This window comes from Gadus chalcogrammus, chromosome 14 (genome assembly GCF_026213295.1).
Source record: "Gadus chalcogrammus isolate NIFS_2021 chromosome 14, NIFS_Gcha_1.0, whole genome shotgun sequence".
Classification (NCBI taxonomy): Eukaryota; Metazoa; Chordata; class Actinopteri; order Gadiformes; family Gadidae; genus Gadus; species Gadus chalcogrammus.
The window spans coordinates 8,122,411-8,148,183 of NC_079425.1; the positions used below are offsets into that span (position 1 = coordinate 8,122,411).

Genomic DNA, 25,773 nt, shown 5'->3' on the forward strand with positions numbered 1-25,773 from the left:
TAGTGTCTAGTCGAATGAAACAAAACCAAGCCAATAAAATATTATTTTGGAAAGAACACAGATGGGAATTGACCCTAACTCCAAAATGACGACAGGGTCATCCAACTGGTGAAAATGTTGAATGCTAACGCACGCACTGCTAAGCACTGGTTCATGCAAAAACTTTAATTCCAAGGCTCTAAGTTCATCGTCATTCTGAGGTCATTCCTTCAGCCAGCATCCGAGCTGGCTCCCAGACGTTAGCCCCGTCTAACTCTTTCGGTTTCGTTTCGCCCACCAAGGTTCCAGACGGAGGTCAACTACGACACGCTGGAGATCCGAGACGGACCCTCGACGTCCTCCCCGGTGATCGGAGAGTACCACGGCTCCCAAGCGCCTCACTTCCTCATCTCCACCTCCAACTTCCTCTTCCTGTTGTTCACCACCGACAACAGCCGCTCGGCCGCCGGGTTCAGCATCAGATACGAGAGTACGGCACACTTAGGCCGGAGATGTGGGATCGACTGTTGGAAGAAAGGGAAATAAGATGCGAGAGGAGATAGAAGATGAAGATCAGATGTTATACGATTTAGGTTTAATTTCAGATGAACTGAATGGGTTATATGAGACAAGATAACACATAAATTAAGATAAGGTGGCGAGATAAGATGTGTGTCTGTAACCCATAGGCCACGTACATTGATCGATTTAGAGAGAGCAACATTGCACAGTGCCCGGTGACGCCTAGACCATCGACGATTGGGGTTGTTTCTGTGTCTCAGGTGTGATGATGGAGTCGGACTCGTGCCTCGACCCTGGCATCCCTGTAAACGGCCGTCGGCGGGGCAACAGCTTCGCTATCGGGTCTCAAGTGTCGTTCACCTGTGACCTCGGCTACACGCTCAGCGACCAGGAGCCAATCATCTGCGAGAAAATCCATCAGTGGAGTCATGCTCTTCCTAGTTGTGATGGTAACAAATGTTCTCCCTCTCTCGCTCTCTCTCTCTCTCTCTCTCTCTCTCTCTCTCTCTCTCTGATTCAAGCTCTAGAATTGCAAACACAGGATCCACACACACACACACACACACACACACACACACACACACACACACACACACACACACACACACACACACACACACACACACACACACACACACATGTACATACACACTCGCGCACACACACACACACACACACACACACACACACACACACACACACACACACACACACACACACACACACACACACACACACACACACACAAACAGTAACGCACAGCTAAAAAAGTTCAGAATTTGTCTCGAAACATTTCCAGAGCTATGCCTCATATTTAGATGGGTGACGTCAACATTAGGAATGCACTGATACCCAGTGCCGAATCTGTATGGCGTCACACAGATAGGTTGGAAATTGAAAAAAGCATCGGAGCATGTCGCCAAGAGCAGACCTCCAGAGGGAGAGGAGAGCGGCCAGACCGATGTGTTGGTGGCTCCGACCGTTCACTATCTCCAGCCCCCTAAACACCCTCGGAAGCAAGTGGAGTTTAAAACCCTCAAATGGCCCGAGGCCCCCGTCACATTTATATTTGAGCGTACAGTTTGGAGAAACTATCTCAATAAGTCAATCATTAATGCCACAGCAAGCGCTGCTCACATTATTTGGCTACTTTTTTTTGTAAACCGCGGTATTGGGTTCAAAGCACATTTCTACTTGAAGCGAGTTATCGGAGGGAACCGAGAGGATTATAATGACGGATGGCCACCACTCGGTGCTCTGAGGTCAATAACCTCTTTTAGTCGCATCAGCATAAAGAAGAGACGCTCCTGTGTCTCTGCCGGCTTCAGAGGAATTACGCTCTCTTTCAGCCCCAGCGGTAGTCGCGGTGGTTGGCTTTTTTGGTTGCGTTCAATACAGACGGCAGCGACTCCAGTGGAGGCGGCGTTAGCTTATAGCTATAGAAATCAGGTCAACGGGGAGTCCTGTTAAGCTAGCTGTAATTGCTGAGTGGCACTGTGGCCGTACAGTCAACATTAGCCCGTGGAATGCATTTGCAAAGGCATTAAAACACATGATGGGAACAGATTGTCACGAGACCCCATTTTATATGTATATATATGTGTGCGTGTGTGTGTGTGTGTGTGTGTGTGTGTGTGTGTGTGTGTGTGTGTGTGTGTGTGTGTGTGTGTGTGTGTGTGTGTCTGTGTGTGTGTGTGTCTGTGTGTGTGTGTGTATTTCTGTTTTAATTAAGTCCCGCTCCCTTAAGAGCTGTGGATGGATGGCTATAGAGAGATTCACTTTTCAACATAAAAGCGTGCGTCGCAAAGACTTGAGTCAAAGCGGTCCCTGGGGGCTCGCCATCCAGGCCATCGAGTATTAACGTTTAACCGTCTTTCAAAGACCTTGCTCAAAGGACGTGGCCACATGTTGAACATGGTGTTGTGTTCTCTGCCATCGTCACAGTGCACCAGTCAGCACGCCAGAGACAAACCGCTTCTGTCGTTGTGCCTTGTAATAAAAACTGTCACAGGAGCCAGAGAGAAAGGTGTCACATAGAATGTCGGTGCAGGCCCTTTATTCAGCTTTTCAGTACATGGATTACGGCTTTTCACTTGCAGCTCACACACATTTGCAGCAGAACAAAATTGGACACACACACGCACACACATGCTTACACACGCACACATACGCGTGCACACACACACACACACATACGGGTACACACGCGCACACACGCGGGCACACACACACAGACACACACATACACACACATACACACACATTTATAGATACATACTAAACTCTCTCCTCATTAAGGGTCAGACAGTGTCCTGTTTAAGTAGGAGAAACAGAGAGGAGGATATAGAGATAAAGAGAGACTGAATCATCTCAGCCTCAACTCTTCCACTGCAGTGCAAAATCCCGCTCTGCAAATGGGGGTTGGAGGGGGGGGCGGGCGAAGATGAAGAGAGAGAGTTGGAGAGAGAGATAAATACAGCAAAACAAAATCATAAAGAAGGGTAACAAAGGGTGGCCAAACTTCCTTGTCGCTTTTATGTGATCCAGTATTGCACAGACTCTCAGTACATTACTTACTTGTGTCCCATTTTATTTTCTACTTATTGCATTTGATACCGGCCGTATACAATAGCACTGTGCTCTTTATCTCCTTCTCTACCTTTCTTTGATTGCGCTTTTGTCCCAGTGTCTGTGCACTGTCCACCGTCTCGCTCCCGTCCTTTGTGTCTCTTTACCTCTCTCTTTAGCCGTGATTGGCGGACAGCACTCAGTCATCCACCAAACGATTATGTCTGTGGCAGCCATTATCTCAATCTCTCTCTCCTAACTCTCTCTCACGTTCTCGTTCACTCCATCTCTCTCTCTCTCGCTCTCTCTCTCTTTCACGCTCCCCCCCCCCCCTATTCTTCTGCAGCTCTTTGTGGCGGCTACTTCTATGGTAAAACGGGAACCATTCTCTCTCCCGGCTTCCCTGACTTCTACCCCAACTCTCTTAACTGCACCTGGACCATTGAGGTTTCACATGGAAAAGGTAAGAAATGACACAGACACGGACACACACACACACGCACGCACGCACGCACGCACGCACGCACGCACGCACGCACGCACGCACGCACGCACGCACGCACGCACACACACACACACACACACACACACACACACACACACACACACACAAGCACACACACACACACACACACACACACACACACACACACACACACACACAATCTCACACACACACACACACACAAGCTTGAGGGAAAGTTTGTTAGCATGCACACATGCATTAAGGTAAACATACATACATGCACACACTCACTCACTCACAAACTCACTAACACACACACACACTTACTCACTCAAGCACACATTCGCACATGCACAAACACACACACACACAAACACGTTTAGTGTGGAGTGAATTGCTGTATCCCACAATGAGCCTTGGAGACAAAGAAGAGGTGAGGAGAAGTCAAGAGTAGAAAAAAATTGCTTTGGTAGAAGTTTTTAATTTCCAGTCAGGAAATAAAATACTCTTTAACAAATACTGTGAGCCCACCTCACTCTGTATGCTTTGTATGACTGTCGTGAACCCCTATCTTGAACTCTTTTTGGCAGGAGTACACCTCGTGTTCCACACTTTCCATTTGGAAGAGAACCATGACTACCTGTCAATCACCGAGGATGGAAACTTTCTTGTCCCCGTGGCGAGACTCACGGGCTCAGTGCTGCCTCCTAGTGTCAAAGCGGGTCTTTACGGGAACTTCAGCGCTCAACTACGATTCATATCGGATTTTTCAATGAGTTACGAGGGATTCAACATAACTTTCTCAGGTAGGGGAATTTGGATTATAATGTTTCGACATCTGAATGCATAATAGTATTTATAGCCATTTTGTTATGACTTGAGTTGTAGCATTGTAAAATCATAAATAAATCGGAATATACCGTAACCAACTTTTTTTTGCAACGTCCAGCATGGGAAACACTGTGGCAGTTTCATAAACAATATGGTCACCACATAATGACAAGCATTTTCATGATAATATCTTAACAATTACCAAAACACCATTGCTACCAATAGCACTTCTACTCTCCAATGGCGGCCGTAGTGATGCGACGTCACGACGATGCTATCACATTCACCAAGAAATCAGATTTTATGATAAGACATGTCAATTTCCTGCTTGAGGCAGATTTGTTAAGATCTCAAGTGTAACCATGCTCATTCGAAAAACACCCCCGATATATTTTATGGTAGTTAAGTATTCCGTCTAATGCTTGTTTACGCCTCCTCCAGAGTATGACCTGGAACCGTGCGAGGATCCGGGGGTTCCGGCGTTCAGCAGGAGGACGGGCTTCCGATTTCAAGTCGGCGACTCGCTCGTCTTTTCCTGTTTCCATGGCTACCGACTCGAGGGTGACAGCAAGATCACGTGTCTGGGAGGAGGCAGACGTGTCTGGAGCAACACGCTACCACGCTGCATAGGTAAGAACTTCGAAGACACGTTGCCTATGTGTAGACAACGTCAGCAGCAGAGGGAAAGGATTGTTAGCACATTGTTTAGCTAGTTAGCACACTGGTGGCCAGCTAGCAGACAAACTTTTTTTATCTTGCTCCAGCCAATAACCAAAATGTCTTATTTGTCTTAAAGTATACACATTTGCTAGCAACAAATGCTTGAATTACAGTTGACATTTATTAGAACCCAAATCATCAACAAAAATTTAACAAAATTTCATACACTACTATTCGGCTTTGGAGTCGCGGTGGTAGCCACTAACCTTTGGTAGGCAGCTGGTGTCACTTGGCCCCAATGAGTCATTGAGTTATTTGTAATTAGTGGATGAGGATCAGTTCTTATCAAAGGGATAGTGGATAATACAGCGACGAGAGACTGTATTTATGAACAGTAGCAGGTGCAGATGGACCTCTCTTTAACTGCTTCTCCTGATGGCCATATCCTATTGGGCAGGGTGTTGTTAGTCCCTCTTCAAACCTCAAAATAGACTGTGAGGGACTAGCTTAGCTGAACTAGCTCGCGTAAGGCTATGAATTACCTCCTTCGCTCTGGCGGTATCCACCAGGAATTTGCTTTATAGGCCGGAGCAGCAGCATTGAGGGGGGACCCCATCGGGAACTTTCCTTGGCTGGGATCTATTTCGTATCTCATTACATCACATTTGGCTGGTAGCTGGTGGTAATTTACCAAATTTTTCCTGGTAGCTGGTGGTAATTTAACAACTTTTGGCTGGAGTGACTCTCCAGCCCTGGAAAGCAAATGAGTGAAGCGCGGAGTCAATAATGCTGTTGAAGCACCTTCTGCCAGGAGAGCTCCACTGACAGGCACTCAACAAATCAGTTTACCCCCCTCTCCCCCATGGTTTTGTCTTGTTTTCCTCTCTCCTCCTTTCCTTTTTTTATGTCCCCTTTTATTTCTCAATCCCATGCGTCCATCTATCCGTCTGGCTGTTTCTGCTCGTCTCGCTTTAGCTTTTACCCAGTAAGATAATTAAGGCATTATCTGTCCCTCTCTTGTCTTGTTTTACTTACTCCCTCTATTTGCATAATGTGCACCTCGTTCTCGTCTCCATTTCAGTCCTCTCCTTTGTCTGGCTCCATTTTCTCCTTGTCTCTCGGTCCTTCTGAATTGCTCTCTCCCATTTTTTTCTTTCATAGATATATATATATATATTAATTTATTGTTTGTCTTATCTTATGTTATTGAATCAATTATCTGTTCAACCACTTAAGACAAAACAACACACACACACACACACACACACACACACACACACACACACACACACACACACACACACACACACACACACACACACACACACACACACACACACACACACACACACACACACATTTCAGAGAGAGAGAGAGAGAGAGAGAGAGAGAGAGAGAGAGAGAGAGAGAGAGAGAGAGAGACTTTCCACACAAGGCAACCCACGTTCGGGCTTATTAGATAGACAGAAGATAATCAGGTGGAATTGCACTGATTTTGATCCGTGTTTTCCCTGCGTCTCCCTCTCTCTCTCTCTCTCTCTCTCTCTCTCTCTCTCTCCCTCCCTCCCTCCCTCCCTCCCTCCCTCCCTCCCTCCCTCCCTCCCTCCCTCCCTCCCTCCCTCCCTCCCTCCCTCCCTCCTCTCCTCCTCCGCCGTAGCTGAGTGTGGGGGCTCGGCGACAGGCCCAGAAGGCGTCTTGCTCTCACCGAATTTCCCCTCTAACTACGATAACAACCATGAGTGCATCTACCGCATCACCACGGAGACGGGCCAAGGAATCAGACTGACAGCTGAGAATTTTGGATTGCAAGATGGAGACTATCTGAAGGTGCGTGCACACGCATGGTCACACACACACATTCACACACACGCACGCACGCACGCACGCACACACCCTAACTCACACACACACATACACACTTATATGCACATACACACACACATACAGACACACACACACAAATACAAACACACAGAAACCACACGCACCCCTGCTTTATTTATAAATGCACATACGAACACACACACACACACACACACACACACACACACACACACACACACACACACACACACACACACACACACACACACACACACACACACACACCTCACACACAGACTTGCTTTATCTATAAATGCTTTACGAACGCACACAGGCACACAAACGCACAGACACACACACACAGAGACACATACTTTTTTCCCTTTAGAAAAGTCATGTTTATTTTCTGGGATTAATAGACAATGATTGACAGCTGACAATAGTGATGTTAATATCCCCTTTGGCTGTTATCTCTTCTGATATTCATTCATTCACTCGTTCAGTAATTTATTCCATCTTTGTTCACTCCTGAACAATAAACCTAGCAAAAATACAGTGGGAATTGTCCTTTTCACATTTGACAGACTTCGATTACAAAGACTGAAACATATCTCATTATTTACTTTAATACAAGCAATCGTATAATCAATCAATTATTTTGGGGCTTTGAACCGTATGATCTGGCCAAAAAACGGAGGCTCACCCATTGAAGCAGCCGCAGCACAACTTCTCTAGGAAGCATAAAATACACCGTGCACAATCTTATGGGAAGAGCATATACACAAGAGCATATAGAGCTTCACACAGAAGTTGGATTATGATGGTAAGCTATTCGCTTTAACATGTTTGGGGAAAAATAAAGCATTGTGTAAGCGTTGACATTTAGGAGGGTCTCTTTAAAGGCACGGAGCCATGTTAGTAGCTATGATCTCTGAGGACGCCATTCACGCACAGGCCTATTTCACTGATATTTACAATGGACCTGCGTATCTGCCGCGGAGCTATAAATGCTAACCACAGGACCTGTCACGATTTATATTCATTCATTGATGGGTTTGCATAAAACGGTTGCTGACATGTGCGGTGGAGCCGCTCTGACCTAAAGAGAAAGCCACAAATCTTCCAGGGGCTCATAATTCTTCCTCGTGTGAGCGGCTGCAGCTGCCCGCGTTTCGTTGCTAGTCAGGAAGCATCTTTGCAGCTGTTTTACAGTCACACTGGGTCCACCAGCGCTAGCTTAAAAGTACCCCCCCCCCCCCCCCCCCCCCCTCCGCTTTGTGTGCGTTAGCAGCGCGGCGCCTTGGGGCATGGTTAAGACACTGTGCGGTTAGAGTATTCTATCAGCGTTAGGCCCTCAGCGCTCTCTGAGCTTGTCTGTGTTTAGATTGCATCAGTGGAATTAGTGGGGAGTCTCTCTGACTTAACGGGGGTTGCAAAAGGTGGGAGTGTTTCCCGCTGGGATCTTTTTTTTGATTTAATAAAATATATTTAAGATATGAATCTCCCTCAAGGTATTCATTTATACTCCCTACAGATAATGCCGTTTGCCATACCCTGAAATATTCCCCCCAACCCCTTTGCCCTTATTTGCATACTGTTTCAATGGCACGCATTGAGACAGTGACTTGTGGGATTTACATGTAAATAGCAATTAGATGAGGGCAACAAACCCTAGCTGGTTTTCACTCACATCCTGTGAACTGAAGTGTGGAGCTATGCATATCATTTTCCGATATGATAGCTTAGCATGTGTTTTGAAATGTAAATACATCCATGTAGGTGTATAGCATCTTTAATGTATCGAGGACACTTATTTGACCGACCACATTTCAATTTCAATTTTAATGCATTCCAGCTTGTTTCCCTATAGCAAATTCAAATCGTACCTACATATGACAATATTAGAGAAATGATCAATATTGTAGCAGGTCATGTTTATCGTGAACATATTTAATTTCTGAATATAGCATTAATCTAGTCCCTATATTATTGATTAGAGAGGCTCTCTCCAGTAACCTCAGAGCAAATATTGTTTTATTGAAATGAGGGCTAAGGGTTTTCGGTCATGTCATCTAATTCTCCTCTGTTATAGGGTTGCCTGCTAAGCTCTGAAAGCCCCAGTGATTAAGAACAATATAAATATGTTTGCAAGCTAGCTTTTGTTTACCCAGGCAAAATACTATGAAATGATGCGAGAAGAATAGAGACAGATATCACGAATCAACAGAGTGCACAATACCGTTTTTAGTTATAAGATGCAGTCTGCTGATTCATCTGTGTGTTTATCTGTGTTTTTTGGCTTTTTTTTTCAATAAAGCAGGGCTGTAATGCATAGTATTGTACGCAGTACCCATTTTTTGTGGTTTTGTTCATTTTGAATGGTACATTTGATGCTACAATACATCATGATATTTGAATGGCTAGTCTTAAATGCAGGTTTTAAGATTTTTTATCTTGTTAGGTGGAGTTTTTCCGTATTGCCCTGAAATGAACCATTTATTATTTTTATATTAAATCCCATTATTAGGGGCAGGATAGCGTTCAAGATTGTTTTGTGTGCAGTCGTGTATGGTATCGTATATTATGGTTGGCATTAACACAGCACTTAGTTTATTGAAACAAGATAACCTAGATTACGACCGAATTGGCCTCACAGCATGTTATTATCTGTAGTGCAGGATAAAACTCAGGTGGGGGTTAAAGATGTGAGCTAAACAAAATGCTAGGGCTTTTTGGCAAAAAAAGAAAACAACTGAAATCTTTGACGAGATAAAAAATAAAAGTCTTCTTTGTAGTTATGTTCAGGAAGTTCTTTGGTCTACAAAGACCTAACTTCTTTTCCCACTGGTACTGCATTCTGGGGGCAGAAGAACAAAGAGGACACTCTAACCATGGGGTCCAACAGCCTAACATGTAAGCCCCTCTGCACCCACACACACCCAAACACACACACCCACACACACAAACACACACACATACATACACACACGCGCACCCACATGCAAACAGGCATGAATGCACTCACATGAGTGCATGCATGCACTCACACATTCACACTCACACACACACGCACACACGCACACACACTGCTTTTTTGTCATCAAGTGAAATGGCTTCAGCTGTGTCAGAGCTAGAGTAGAAGGCGATCCAACAGACCAACACTCGGGCCAATCAGACGGCTGCTAGAGATCCTCAAGGCCATGCCAGTGGGCTTAGTGTGCATTATTGGAGGGCTCAGTAGAATCTCTAGGACAACACATAACTTCACCTCACACAACATGGCATTCAGAGCATACACATTCTCTGCGACAATACACTCCACTTTGAATTGAAACAGTTAATATATCCGAGTTGAAATGTGATTGGATCCTTCAAGGCTGGATTGGTTTGTGCAACAGGGGTAAACCAGAGTGTGAAAGTCTGATATGGGCTTTATATGAGTGGGAGCAGAAACACGCTACGACGTGATTGGTCCAAATGTTAACATTGTCACTGGACAAATAGAAGATGTCATTTTGAAATTATATTAAGTAACGGATTTTGAGTGAAGCCAGGAGAGACGATTACGATGCAGTGTGTGTGTGTGTGTGTGTGTGTGTGTGTGTGTGTGTGTGTGTGTGTGTGTGTGTGTGTGTGTGTGTGTGTGTGTGTGTGTGTGTGTGTGTGTGTGTGTGCGTGCGTGCGTGCGTGCGTGCGTGTGTGCGTGCGTGCGCGCTTTTGGAGGTACAATTGTAGGTATTCAATTATACTAATGAGACAGAAAATTTATTTTGCTTTTATTACGGTCATATTTTTTCAATTTTGTCATTATAATAATATAATTTTCAATTCACACTTAGATATTTCCTAATCCCATCACTCCCATGACTACTAAATACTAAATGTCTCTATATTTCTCCCTTACATTAATGCAAGTATTACGTTACCTTTAATTGCTGTAATAATATTTTAGTGACCTGACTATGAAAGCATATATACAGTACATAATGATATCCCTTTGGTTTACAGCCGAATAATCAACCGTTGGGAAGATAAAACACTCTCCAGTTATCCAGGAACCTAAAAGCTGAGCAAATCAGTTCATTAAGCTTTTCCATTTGTTTGTCTGCACTTGCAATTTTCATAACATATGTCTCTCTGTATATACTGTGTGACCATAAAAGAGCAGATTGTAAAATGCCACGCTCCTGAAAGCGGAACAATTCTTACTTAAGTGCTGTAAAAACTAATAACAATACCACATCCTGTAGGGACCATCAATTAGCGGTTTATATTGGAGATATTGAGGATTAATGTTCAAAAAGAGGTCAGAGTCGTCACAATTGCTAAGGATGCAGAACCTAATAGCGGGACCTTTGATGTAAAGATCAAGAAAAGCAATCACCTGTTTCTGAGTGAGTAAAGACCTGTCCATTGAAAATGGATTGGATACAGTCAGGTGTATGGCCTGTTTATTTGTGTTTGGGAAACTCATAAATATGAAGTCTCCAAAGACAGCAGTGTCCCTGCTCCTTTTCTAGTGCTGGGAACATCTGGTTGTACCGACCATGGAGGAGTAGTGAACTTTGCAGAACCTTGAGTGATCCCCAGTTTTATAATTTCGCCATTGAATGATTACTAGAGAGAGAGAGAGAGAGAGAGAGAGAGAGAGAGAGAGAGAGAGAGAGAGAGAGAGAGAGAGAGAGAGAGAGAGAGAGAGAGAGAGAGAGAGAGAGAGAGAGAGAGAGAGAGAGAGAGAGAGAGAGAGAGAGAGAGAGAGAGAGAGAGAGAGAGAGATGCATTGATCTAGTGGAATATAGGGTGAGAGAGAGGAAGTTATGAAAAGGGGAAAAGTGAGAGGGGGTGTAGTGTGGTGGTGCTGGGGGGTCTAACATATACAAGACCCAGTGATTACACCAGAAGGTCATGCAGAGGCATGATACATCACAGCTCATTCCATCCACATTCGGTGGGCTTTATTAGCACAAAGCCGGCATGCCATGCTGTTGCCAGGGATTCTAAATGAATAGTCATTTTTGGTTTACAATTCCCCTGGAATATCACCGCATGAATGCGATTTAGTGTTGGATATTTTTGTCACTTTGAGGATTGATTGGAATTCATACTGAATACCGCCAACGATCCCTTTTACGTTTTGTGCATGTTCATCCCTGGGTCCGTCTGGCTAAACTAACTCATCATGTATCACTTCGCTGATATTATGTGTTGCTAAATATCCCTCAGGCGGCCCTAACCCATTTGCAGTCGCCGTTCATGAACTGCGTGCCGTGGCACGAAACCAGAAATGACCTCATCCTGGCCCTCGAGCACCGCGTCGTTCAAGCGGCGGTTTGTCGCGTGTTGCACACCTCTGACATTTTGAAGCTCCGCGGAGCGAAGGTGCGAACATTTCATTCAAATGATGGATGTGATTTGAGGGTTTCAGTTTGTTGTTTATTCAAGATGGACGCATTTGAGGAGCAGTTGTTTGAGATTGTCCGCCCGTAAAACAACGTTTACGACCCTTCCGCAGAGGAGTACAGAGATGCGCAAATGGGGGCAAAATCCATGGAAGGAGATGGCTGGCACTCTGCACATGATATCATCCTCGGCATTGGGCAAGACCATCTCAGGATCAACCATGTTTTATATAACAACACGGAAAACCTTTCCTCCAGAAACAGTATCCACCGACTGCAGTTTTCCGTGTGTCCGTTTTGTGTCTAGTGCCCCCTGTTGTCTAGGAGAATATTGCCAATGGCCAAACGGCGACTATTAAATGCCTTGGCAGTGAGCAGACAGTCGTTTCACTTAATTCAGAGGGAAATAATGGGGAGTCTGGGGTTTGTTACGCTGTGAGCATGGTGGGGGTTGGGGCGGAAAGAGGTGTGTTAGTGCCAGGGGTTGGTAGTATATGGGGGGGTTGGGATCTGTGAGGGTAGAGGGGATGGGGGGAGATGTTTGTAAATGCCAAGGGTTGGTAGTTGTTCTATTGGAGGGTGAGGGGGAGGTGAGTGCATGGGGTGTGGAGGGAGGGGGGGGGGGTGGCAGATGGTGACATTGTGATTTATGAGCTGCAGGGCTTTTCATTAACCATACTGATTTTTAAAAAGAGACAGGGAAATGGAGAGGGTGAGAGGGAGGGAAGAGGGAGGGAGGGAAGGGGATGGGAGAGAGAAAGGAGGAGAGAGAGATGGAGAGAGAGAGAAACAGAGAGCAACAGCAAGAGAGAGAGAGAGAGAGAGAGAGAGAGAGAGAGAGAGAGAGAGAGAGAGAGAGAGAGAGAGAGAGAGAGAGGCTGGAGGAAGGAAAGGGGTGATAGAGAGAGAGAGAGAGAGAGTGCACCAGGGAAAGCAAGAGGGCAACTCTGCAATTAGAAACTTGTTTAGCTGTCATCTGAATTGCGCTACTACTTTCTCTCACTTCTGCTGTTTTTTCTTTCTTCATTATACTTCTTATTTGTCTCCGTTTCTTGGTGAGTGTTCAGACAACACACTTGCAAGCGACCACATATTAACGCACACACACACACACACACACACACACACACACACACACACACACACACACACACACACACACACACACACACACACACACACACACACACACACACACACACACACACACACAATAAATGGCGTCTTCGACCTGCTTTGAACGAACCAAGTACAAAGTACACCATGTCCTACCAAGGATCCATGCACTCGAATTCACCTTTCAATTCACTTTATTTGCTGTAATAGTTATAATATTGTTATAAAGATTGGTATACTATTGGTATCATCACTTATCTTCTTTTGTCATTTGTCTTTTGTGTTTTCTATACACAGGTGTATGACGGGGAAAACAGCTCCTCTCGTCTTCTTGGCAACTTCACCCGTGACGACATGTTGAGTGTTGTCCTCAACAGCACGTCCAACGACCTCTCGTTGGAGTTCAACAGCAACGCCTCTGGAACCAATCAGGGCTTTCGTCTCACGTACAATAGTGAGTTACCGTTTTACACATGACTTTACTGTTGTTATGCCACGAGAGTGGGTTCAAACAGCGAAGGAAGTAACCTTGGGAAAACGACTGCGCTGCTAGGAAATAGAAGGTAACGTGGTACTATAGATGTCCTTTACCCACTCATCAGCTCTCCATACAACCCGCGGTGGAAGCCAATGCTGCTGTTGTCATTCTGTAACCCCACTCTTGATGGGTAATCGATGGTGGCGTAGTGGCTCTTCTGGTCACAGAGCAGACAGGGTTTGGCGCTGGAGTCATCAGGCCCTGGCGAGGTACAGATCTCACACAGCCACAGGCTCTCCTCATTGAAGTTCAGCTTAGCAGCAGCCAAAACCAGGTTGCTATGGCAGCACAGGGAAATTGTCTGGTGTGGTGGTTCAGTATAATACGCTGTGTCGGTGCTGAAGTGTGGCACTTCTGCCTTTTTCTTTCCTGTTTTTTTTTTTTTCCTTTCCACTTGTTAGCCTTCTGAAGAAAGGCCTTCCTGCCCGAATAAAGAGTCGCAAATGCCAGTCAGGGAGTTGTTCCAAAGTTCTTCAATCTCTCATGGAGAAGTTGTTTTGCATGCCGGAGCTAATGAAAACGGATGCGAGCACAACTGCAGATTACTTTTGAATGTTTTCCCCTTTTTTTTGAGAGTTGCTGTGCGTAAATTCACAATTGCTCACACATTTTTGTAATTAATCCAAAAACAACAACAACGAAGAATAACCAACCGCTTTCCATTTGTGTGGGCAATCATTTCACGATGACAAGCGTGTAGAACACCAGTTGCATGCAAATAGAAAACGAGTGTGATTGCAATCCCGGATAAGAAATATTTGTTCCATATTTACTTTCTCACCTGTACCGAAAGAGTGTGCAACAGGGGGCACAGTGGTTAGCGCTGTAAGACCCCGAGGGTGGGGTGGGGTGGGGTGGGGAGGGGGTGGGGGTGGGGGTGCTCGGTGGCTACATGACGACCGTCTCGGTAAACTATCTCTGCCGGACGGACGTAATCGGCTGGTTGGCTACATAACGACCTTCTCGGTAATCGGTAAACGAATTCTGCCGGACAGAGGTAATCGGCTAGGTGGCTACATTATGACCGTCTCAGTAATCGGTAATAACGACGGGTGGTGGAATGAACATAACTAGCGCTATGCGAGTACGCGTCAATGTTTACCAAATGGAGAAATGACCCTACCTAGAGGTAAGGGCGCATTATCTTCTGCCCGTCAGAACAAATGAGATGAATACATAGGGGTATTCGGAACAATATCCCTAACAGAGACACAATGTTAACAAGCATCCGTTCTTGAGGTGATTCACGAAGCATCTAATGCAGTTAGAATTACAGTTTATATTGTAAGTGGGCGGAATGGTAAATGAAGTCATTTATGTTTGACGTCCCCCTGCGGTCAAAGGTCACCAAATTATTTGTCTGTCCCCAGAATGATGTCATGAGTCTATGTAGCAAGTTTGGCTATGATATGTTAAAGAGTTGCTGAGAACAGGCTTACTTCCTGTTAGGCGGCTATGCCGTCAAGTTTGATTGGCTGTCACGGCCAAACGGTTTGGAATTAGAAAAGGTGTTTGGCAGGTTTGTTCGGCTTGTTCTGAAAATCAAATAGGGCAAGTTTCATGATGATTAGACATAATTTAGCAAGTTTGGCTATGATATGTTAAAGTGTTGCTGAGAACAGGCTTACTTCCTGTTAGGTGGCTTTGCCGTCAAGTTTGAGTGTGAAGAGAGAGGAGTCAAAACACATCGACATAAAAAACAGTGCCACCTAGAGGTCAACGGTCACCAAATTCATTGACTGTCACCATGATGAGGTCATGGATCAATGTACCAGGTTTGGTTATGATATGTCAATGGGTTGCTGAGAAATTGGCCTAATTGTGATTTTTTTCGGTGGTTTTGAATTTGAATATGCAGTTTGAGGTATTTTATCAAGCACAGGCTGAAGGTCAAATTTACCAAGTTTCGATATGATTAGGCAAAATTTGTGATAGTAGAGGTGTTTTGACAGTTTTGGACATAAACCAAGATGGCGGAAAATTCATCATGGCGCAATATGACGTCATAGGGTGCGTTGAACTCGGCTTGGTTCAAGGAATCCAATGATACCTGGTTTTTGAATATTGGATGAATGGGTCGAAAGTTATAAACATGAATGCATGTGCAGCTTTCACCTGTTGGTGGCGCTGGAGCTGTTGGGCTAGCGACCTGAAATTGGCTTGATGGGCTAATGGGGCTGTCCTGAACCAGTGTGCAAAATTTCACAACTTTTCACCAAGGCGTTCTATGGGCTGCCATAGACTCCCATGACTGAATAATAATAATAGGAATTCATACAAAAACAATAGGTTGTCTCGCAACTTCGTTGCTTGACACCCAAAAACTGAGCAAGGGCCTGTTTCTTTTGTAGTGAGCAGTTAGATTATGAGCAGTATTGATTCTTTAAAATACACTTTTAAAGGTGCTGAAGGTATTAGTTAAAAGCTATTATTAGAGCCTAATTTGTGGAAAAATAGCATAGCCAACCATCGGCGCATTGTGCGTTGTGGGAATACACATTTTGAGTTGACTGCGCCTGCCTCTGAATGAGACAATTTAACTAATACACCGTGCCCTGCTAATGACTGACAAATCAGTGCATCTTTTCCTTGATTGGTTCAGGGAATCAATCTTGCCTGTCAATCACAGGTGTGTAAAATGCACTCCATCAATGGTGGAGAAAGTTAGGGAATCTTGCGCTCTTTAGCTCTCTTTCTAACATTAAGGAAGAACTGCTTGTGTCTCTCTCCACCTTTTAATTAAACTACCACCAAGCCTCATAAGGTAGAGGGGATCTGCATGTCAACACACACACGCACACAAACACACCTTAACGGGGTTAAAAATGCATTAGGGAACAGGAACCATCTGTTGTCGAAGCCAACTAAGCTATTAGCAGTCCATTCATCTGCAAGTCATTAAAAGAAGGTGTGAAAGACTTTCATCAGCGGTGGATGGGCAGACAGACGCATGGATGGATGGGTGAATGGACGGCTGGATCAATGAAAGGAGAGACCGATGGAGGGCTGTAGATGAATAGACGGCATCTTTGCAGGTATGGCGAAAAAACCATTAGACGGTCATTAATCTGCAAGTCATTAAGGCAGAGGAAGTAGCACATTATGCTCTGTAACAGTGGAGATGTAATGGAAGGGCGAGAGTGACAATGACAGCTGGCCAGATCAGGTAGCAGACCTCCTTGATATCAGTATTATGGTGTTGATGGTAGGCTTCAGAGAGCAGAGTGTAAGGGAGTGTCACCCCAAACACTCTCCAGCCATAAATCTCACCTTCTCTGTTATTGACCGAAAGCAAAATCCTGGGTAGATAAAAGCATAGGTGGACTTAATGTAAGGACGGATAGACGGATGCTGATTGGACGGAATGCCGGGCGGATGCATTGATAATGGGGGGGTATGGACGACGGCTGGTTGGCTGAAGGGAAGGTTAGCTGGCTGGCTCTTTGGATGGATGGATGAATGATTGGGTGGATGATGAAGTAATGGGTGAAGCAATCGATGGATATTAGAGTAATGGATTGTTGGCTGAGCCAGTGAGCGTAGGTTTGGCTGGTTGGCTGCACTGCAGGACAATTCAGTAGCTAGAGGTCAAGGCGGTAGCAATAAGGGCTTTCATTTCAAGGTGCGACTGACTGTGGGACAACCATTCTCTCAAAATACCCATTCTTGCATTGTGTTTTCCCATCTTTTTTAAATAAAGTTATTGTTTTTATTAGCGCAAAGATAAAAGTCCTTCATTTCCTTCCAAAACCGTAATAAATCATAAACATTTCCTCTCCTGTGTATTTACATTTGGGCTTGACATTATAGGTATTCAGTTTTTTTGTGCAGAATCAGACTGGTCTATTACATTGAATGCTAATTTAAGATCTAATATAAGACCATTCAATAAATCTATATAAAAGTGTTTTTGCCACTCAAAATATTGAGGGCAGCTTTTCATATTTATTCGTTGATTTCCTAATGCAAGTGTTGATGTGACATATGCAATCATCTACACATCAATAAACGAAAGCTTTAGTTTTCGGTTGAGTTACTTGCTAAATTAAAGGGCAGCTTTAGGGAATTAGTCCACAAATATAAAACGGTGCTTCCTTTACGTTTCTTTCTTCAGAATCCAGCATGTGCACACGCCTGAAAGAACCCAATATGAGTCACATCAGATGATTTTTTTTTTAGGTCATGGATTGAATTTGAATGAATTCATTAATTAATTCAACAACAGAACACTTTAATCCCCCTAATGTGCCACCTTAAACTGTAGCCAATGTTATGATCTAGCAGGATTGTAATTTAGCCACCAAAGAGATGAATGCACATTGAGCTAATTATTTCTATATTGGCTTTTCTTTTTTAGTATAAAGACAGCAGCTGGTAAGCATCAACAGAGAAATATGATTTTATCATGAGAATACGGACAAATAAAGGGTCTGGGACATATTTTTAGCCTAAGAGTTGGCTGAATGTATTTGATGAAACACCTCTCCTCTGGTTTGGGCTTCGACGAGGCCAACAGCCGATTCAGCCATGCTGTGGCAGGCCTCCTTTAGTAGAGGAGTAAAAGATTGATTGGGGTGAACCCAACCAAGTTCAGTGTTCCCCTAGTATGACACGGCATGGTAATTCTGCCAAAAGTGGTGTCTAGTCACCCCTCTTTAGGCATGCAATATCAGTGGATGCAGAGAGTGACCTATTTTCGCTGTTTCTATGCGTGTGTTGCTATTCTTTGCTAATGTGCTGTTCTCTCGTTGGATCTACTTTTAGGTTTCAACCTGGTCCAGTGTGGGGAGCCAGGTGTGCCCAGCTACGGCTACAAAGTCCAGGACGACGGACACTTTGCCGGCACGTTCGTCCTGTATGCCTGTAACCCTGGTTACAGTCTCCATGGTAGCAGCACACTCACCTGCCTCAGTGGAGACAGACGTGTGTGGGACCAAGCACTTCCTTCCTGTATAGGTTAGTGTCCTACGTTGTCAATTAGTATGCATCGTGCATTTCCCCGTGTATTTGAAGAGTCCCATTTTCCATGCACCTCCAACCCAAAAGTTTTTCAACTTTGAATATATTTGCATTTTCAAAGCGCTTGATGAGAAAGTTACAGTAGCGAGGAGAATCAGTTTTTAAGCCCAGTTGGGTAAGGCATGATGAATCTTGTATTTTTTTTTATAATACTCTAAACTGTTGTTAAGTCTTATTTACCCCGAACATTCCCTGCACCCAGCAGCTGATTGAAGCAAATGGATGTACCAGAGTCTTTTCATTAGGCCCACTACAAACATAAGTTAAACGTTTTCTGCTGCTGTAATAATACATCACATTTCCACATTCAATCATCTACTACAACCACAAGACATGTGTTATGAATTCGGTTAAGTTGTGTTGTTAGATTGCCCCAAATATTTCCTAACAAGTTTACTCGAAGTGAAATCCATAGTTGTGTTCAACGTGACGAGTGCGTTTCATTTAGTTGCCTGTACACAGTATCATATCCCCTTATCTCCCATCGTTGGGGAACATTGGAAGCAGTCATACATTAGAGACCTCATTTATTGACATGATATTTAATAATAATATTACTTTTGATTTATATAACGCCTTTTAAACTCAAGGATGCTTTACATTGTGGGCAGGAACATAGAAAACAAAAGAACTTAATCAAAAATAACACAAGGAGACGAACAGACAAAGAAGAGGGGGGGTCCACATGCAGTTGGCAAGGTGGAAGAGGTGAGTGTCAGGAAGAGTTTTAAAGGTAGCCAGTGATGAGGCTTTTCAGATGTCGGGAGGGAGAGAGTTCCAGAGGGTGGGGGCTGCCACACTGAAGGCTCAGTTGCCATAGGTTTGGAGCCTGATGTTGGGGGGGGGGGGGGGGGGGTAGAGAGCCGGTCGGCATCCGAGGACCGCGACTTCCTGGACGGGGATGTAGGGGTGGAGGAGGTCGGTAAGGCAGTGCAGGGCGAGGGCATGGAGGGATTTGTAGGTTACAAGAAGGGTTTTGTAGTTGAGGCAGGATTTGATGGGGAGCCTGTGGAGGTGGATGGGCGGTGGGGTGATGTGCTGCCAGGGCCTGGTGTGGTTGAGTACTCTGGCAGCAGAGTTTTGGATTTACTGGAGCCTGTCCAGGGTTTTGCTTGGAACCCCGGACAGGACTCCATTCCAATAATCCAGTCCAGTATTTGAATATTAGTGTAATATTGTGCTACTATGGCAAGAGCCCCGTGCCAGCCATCAAGGTAATCATACGGTAACGTTATAACCTTAGAACTTTGAACATGCATAAAATAATGTTAGGTACGATTGTTTTGACCGAGGATAACAGCGCTTGTCTTCCACTATTTAACTTGCCCCATAACTTTAGCTACAGCTAAGAGAAGTCATCTCATCTAATGGTAAATTAGCAAGTTAACGTTGTGTTAGCGAACATTGCTTGCAGTTATAACACTAAATTAAAGGACATTACGTGAATAAATGTGACTAAATATAACATGAAAAAAACGTCAACATTACCTCATCCGTGAGAATTATTTCTGGCTTAAGTCCCGTCAGATAGATTTTCACCAGCAATGGTGGTGAGGACAACATCTCCCCAACAGACATATAACATATACCTTTTGGCTAACTGGCATTTCTTTTCCTTCATTCAGTTAAATAGTTAACATCACACGGACACTATGTATATTACGTTATTTATTTTATATTTATTTGGTATGACCAGAAAATACATTTCTGTAATACTTACTAATTTCTACCTGATATTTACATTTGACTTCTTGAACTTTTTCATATGAGAGGATATCACATTTGTATAATCTGAGCCAAAATAATAATAATATTCCAAAATGTACCATCAAAGTTGACAATAAGAAAGTACATAATATATCACCTCAATGTCAGAGCATTGTGCAATTCAAAGAGAATTTCCTTGTTCATTTGATAGTGTCATCGGCACTATATTTGAAGGTAACAGTTTAGCAGTCATAAAGTCTGCCACTGCAATCTCTATGCCAACTATAGCACACTTGAGCACTCTTGAGGTGAAAATGGCCGACATAAATTTGTATTCTTTTGGTTTAGTTTTTTTGGCAGCACCTAAATCTATGTGAATATTTCTCAGGTAGTTTGGCAGATGAATTGCCTGGAGGGTAAATTTACCCTTAGATGACACTTGGCAGATGTTAATTAGTTAGGTTGTGAGTCTGCCAAACATTCCTTTCCCTTTCTGCCAAAACATTAGAAATCATCGAGGTGACACACACGTTTTTTTTGTTTTGTTTTTTCCTCTTCTGGTTGTTCACTGATCGGTGCTGGATGTTGCTTTCTGTTTGGGATTATTCCGCTGACCAGGGTGATTGACTCAATTCTATTGAGTCCATAAGGAGAAGCATGTGTCCAAATGAAGCTTTTATTGCCCCGTAAATGCATATGCCGGGGCATTTCCAGCAAATATTATTTTTCAAATAAATCTTAACATATTATGCCCATATCACTATCTAGCCATCCATGCTGTTTGCCTGATGAGAGTGTGCGATTCCAGATGGGCAGGAATGGCAGGCAGTCGCCATGCACGCACAAATGTCATGTTCCGCATTCTGCCGTATCTTCCAATAGGCACGAAGCCCACACATTTTCCACACGTAACCATACGAATGACCTTATTTCAATTCCGAATGCTGTTGCTTCAACTAAGAGATCCTCCTAGCCACTGAGCCTTCAGCCATGTCCAGGTAAATTGAGCCCTGCACAGCTCTCTCTTTCACGCTCTCTCTCTCTCTCTCTCTCGCTCTCTCGCTCTCTCTCTCTCTCTCTCTCTCTCTCTCTCTCTCTCTCTCTCTCTCTCTCTCTCTCTCTCTCTCTCTCTCTCTCTCTCTCTCTCTCTTTCGCGCTCTCTCTCTCTCTATCCTTCCATCACTCTGTCTCTCGCTCTCTCTCTCTCGTTCTACCTCGCTCTCTCTCGCTCGCTCTCCCCTGTGCAGAAATGTCAGTGTACACTCAGCGGCAGGGTGCTGCCGTGGTGGAGATTACAGACAGATAATGCCTGGAGAAAGGCATCGTTTTCAGGCAGAAGAGACGCTCCCGTAATGCCACCAAACATGAAGCCGACAAACAAGGGAGGGCAGTGCGTGTGTCCGCCTGCGTTCTGTATGCAGCTCAGAAGGGCTTAGGTCTGTGTCCAGAATGCAAACAGAATAAAAACCTCCTTCAAGGACAGGAGGGGTTGGCTTCTGCAGTCAGCGGGCCCGCACTCCCTGGCTCCACACCCCTTTCCTCTGAGGGAAAAGATTATTTAGCCTATTTCTCCAACTTTGACAATGTTCACTGCATGAACAACCATCCTGCTTGAATATCTTAGGATGCGCATTTAAATAGAATGATAAAATAAATATAGTAATGCATAATGAACTAGGCCTCCCCAGGGAGACTGGATGCTTGTGAAAACAGTTGGAACACATCCTCAAGTTCACTCATTGAAACTCGACTATTCTTTTATTCAATGCACTCACAAAGACAAGCCACTGTGTCTCTCATTAAACCCACACATAATATGTTCGGGGATTCAGTGATTTGTGACGGTTATCTGTTTCTTCTCCGAGTAGCACCATACTGTCTGGCACTACGCTTGGTTAACAAGCTTTCTAGTTACCTTTGCTACGACCTTAAATGTATCAAGTTGTTTTACAATCCCATTTACTTCCATAGTGCATTGAGCCAAATCTTGCTCCCTCAACTCATTTGTGTTTGTGTGACCGTGTGACCGTGTGCGGGCACGCATCTGTGTGTGCATGCGCACACGAGTGTGTGTGTGTGTGTTTGTTTGTGCTACACACAGGTCCCTGGCCTCAGGTAATGTAAAAGCAGGAGTCGTGTTATACAATGTTGATTTTAGGCCAGCATTAATACTCCCTTTTGTCAATCACACAGTAGAAAACCCTTTTCTCTCTCATTTTCTTCGTAAACACTTGCAATCTGGTGGCCCAGCGTGCCAGTGTGTACCATGTGCTCACGTAATGAGTTCAATTACAGCCGTTCTGTCTCTATCTGTTCTTAGCCAACCAATAATGACAAAAGCCCCACAAGAACAGAACCATTGACTGCTTTGTGTGTGTACTTCACAAGACTCGTCTTTCACATAAAATGTCTTAATCAATGCTTTATTTTTAGTTTGGCCCTTAAAAAAACACATATTTGTTTATATATATATATATATATATATATCACTAAACTCTATGCGTTAGATGTGACTGCTTCTGAAGAAGTTTGTGCTATGTTGTTGTTTCCATCAGCCGAGTGTGGAGGACCCATCTCCGGAGCCATATCTGGCCGTATTCTGTCTCCTGGTTACCCTGCTCCCTATGACAACAACCTCCACTGCACCTGGACAATCGAGGCGGACATCGGCAAGACCATCAGGTACCCACAGAACTCCTCCCTGAGGCACTTCAAAGTCAATGCGTTTCATTGCCACTGGAGTTCACTGGGAGGTCCGCCATACTGTACGACTGCATTTTTGTGGCAAGGCGAGGCTTCTGTTGACGTCTTATTAAAAACCCACCAAAGCAAAAGTATCAATTCAAGGTGCTAAATAATGTCAATCCAATACCATCTAGTGTGAGGTCAAGAATATATGGTATGATATTTCTTCTATTTATGGTTGTGGATGGCCCTGGAGTTTTAATTGGGATGTGGTCTGATCTCGAACGGGTTTTCTCTCCTCTGTATCTTCTTCAGTCTCCACTTCATAGTGTTTGACACCGAGGTGGGCCATGACATCCTGAAGGTGTGGGACGGTCCATCCGGCCCTTCAGAGGGGGGTATCCTGCTGAAGGAGTGGTCCGGCCCGGCTTTACCCGAGGACACCCATTCGACGTTCAACATCCTCACCCTTCAGTTTGATTCCGATTACTTCATCAGCAAGCAAGGGTTCTCAATACAGTTCTCAAGTAAGTGACCTATTGATAGCCTTTTGAAACTCTTTTAGTACTGTTACCTCAAATACTATAACACAGAGAATGTTTTCCCTTATGCGGCTGAGTGTGTGAGCACAATTAAGCACTGCGTCCGTATGCTCCTCGTAAAAGAGGCCTCAGCAGGCTGTCTGATAGTTCAACAGAGCGGTGGGAACCAACTTACAAAACGCTGTGCATACAAGTCCAATTATATACTAAAATAAAGTGGCTCCCCTATTACTAATATAGTGTTGATGGGCGTGGCTTTGCGCTCTCTCTCTCTCTCTCTCTCTCTCTCTCTCTCTCTCTCTCTCTCTCTCTCTCTCTCTCTCTCTCTCTCTTACTCTCTCTCTATACCCCCCTCTCTCTCTCTCTCTCTCTCTCTACTCCTCCTCGCATACCCCTCGCTCCTCTCTCGAGCTCGTCCCTCTCTCCCCTCCTCCGCCTCTCCTCTCCTCTTCTCTCTCCTCACTCTATCCCGCCTCTCCGTCCACTCTCTTACCTTATACTCACCTCTCTCTATAATCCCCCCTCTCTCTCTCTCCTCGTCTCTCCTCACTCTCTCTCTCACTCTCTCAAGCATCCACACACACTTAGACACAAACGCACACTTGAGCGGGTGAGTGTGCGGCTGGCAGAGTGCAGAGACTAACAACACCGTACTGTGACAATGGGCCGTTGCCTCGCGGGGGGCTGCCATGCCTCTGCAGAGCGCTTGTTTCGCTTCCTGGACCAAATGTCTCGGCCGATCAACGCCTGAAGTCTAAATCGAATTTAGGGATTAAAGCCTGTTAGAAACACTGTGCATTGTTGCGTGTGTGTGGATGCATGTTTGTGTGTGTGTGTGTTTTGTGTGTGTGTGTGTGTGTGTGTGTGCGTGTGCGCGTGTGTGCGTGTTTGTGTGTGTGTGCGGCTGCGACTAGATTATCGATTATGTCGATTAACGGATGGCGACGGTTTTGTGGGTTTCCGATTGACATTGACAAAGTGATTAAGTTAGGCGGGACGTAAAACGTTCCCCTCACTGCCACTGTCTCAGCTTAATGCCGGAGTCTAAAAGTGGCTGTGTGAGTCTGTGGCAGATATGTGTGTGTTTACTCTTTAATATGCATTGTCATTGTCCTGTCATTTGCGAGGCCCCACAGGGTCTGAGCTCAAAGTTTGGGAAATTATAAAGTTGCAGTGTGAAAACTTTTACGACTGCTGACTCATCTCAGGTCAGTCGTTTCAGCGAGGCAGGCAGGATGTTTTCGTTACCTGGGAAAAGTGGATCCATGACTTGAATTGGATGGGATTTAATTGTCCAATATTTTGGGATTCCCAGAGTTTCACCATGTTGGAAATGCATATTTATAGATGGAAGCACATCTTGAACATTTTGAATTGGAACAGCTCCGGTGGGGAATATATCTATATGTGTCTTTTTTATTGTGTAATTTAGGAGTTAAATTATTGTCACGTCGTAGTTTTATTTGATTGATTCATTTTGCAATTAAAAAATGCCTTCTTGACGAGCAAGCGCCCCAACTCAGACGTATAGAAACTGAACGAATGCCATTGTTTAGTAAGCTGGTTCAACACATTGTGCTTAGCTGGAAGCTTACAGCAGAGGATTAGTTCTAAACATCCCGGTATGGTTTGGAAGTCGAAAAGCAATCAAAGTGTCGGTCCGATGAATTGTTAAACCGGTACCACTCTGATCTTACTGTCTCCAGGTACAATTTCAAAAAGTCGTGGGTAAAACCTTTGATAAAGTTTTTATATCTATTTTCATCCTTGTCAATTTTTAAGGTTATTCCTTTAGAAACCCTTTTTTGTTATGAACACAGAAAAACGCATAACAAACAAACACAAACACACAGACAAACACACGCAGACACACACACACACACACACACACACACACACACACACACACACGCACAC

The 25,773-nt window shown here is 44.4% G+C and overlaps 1 protein-coding gene across 1 annotated transcript in view; it reads left to right on the forward strand.

Annotated features, from left to right (window-relative positions):
* LOC130403319 (CUB and sushi domain-containing protein 1-like) overlaps positions 1-25,773 on the forward strand; it is a 295,164-nt gene that overhangs the window by 203,363 nt on the left and 66,028 nt on the right. Inside the window, exons 19-28 of the mRNA XM_056607623.1 lie at positions 282-469; positions 762-950; positions 3,416-3,532; positions 4,126-4,341; positions 4,808-4,996; positions 6,684-6,853; positions 13,663-13,819; positions 18,668-18,859; positions 23,185-23,311; positions 23,630-23,841. Of these exons, the coding sequence (XP_056463598.1) occupies positions 282-469; positions 762-950; positions 3,416-3,532; positions 4,126-4,341; positions 4,808-4,996; positions 6,684-6,853; positions 13,663-13,819; positions 18,668-18,859; positions 23,185-23,311; positions 23,630-23,841 (1,757 nt within the window). The remainder of the gene's footprint in view (positions 1-281; positions 470-761; positions 951-3,415; positions 3,533-4,125; positions 4,342-4,807; positions 4,997-6,683; positions 6,854-13,662; positions 13,820-18,667; positions 18,860-23,184; positions 23,312-23,629; positions 23,842-25,773) is intronic.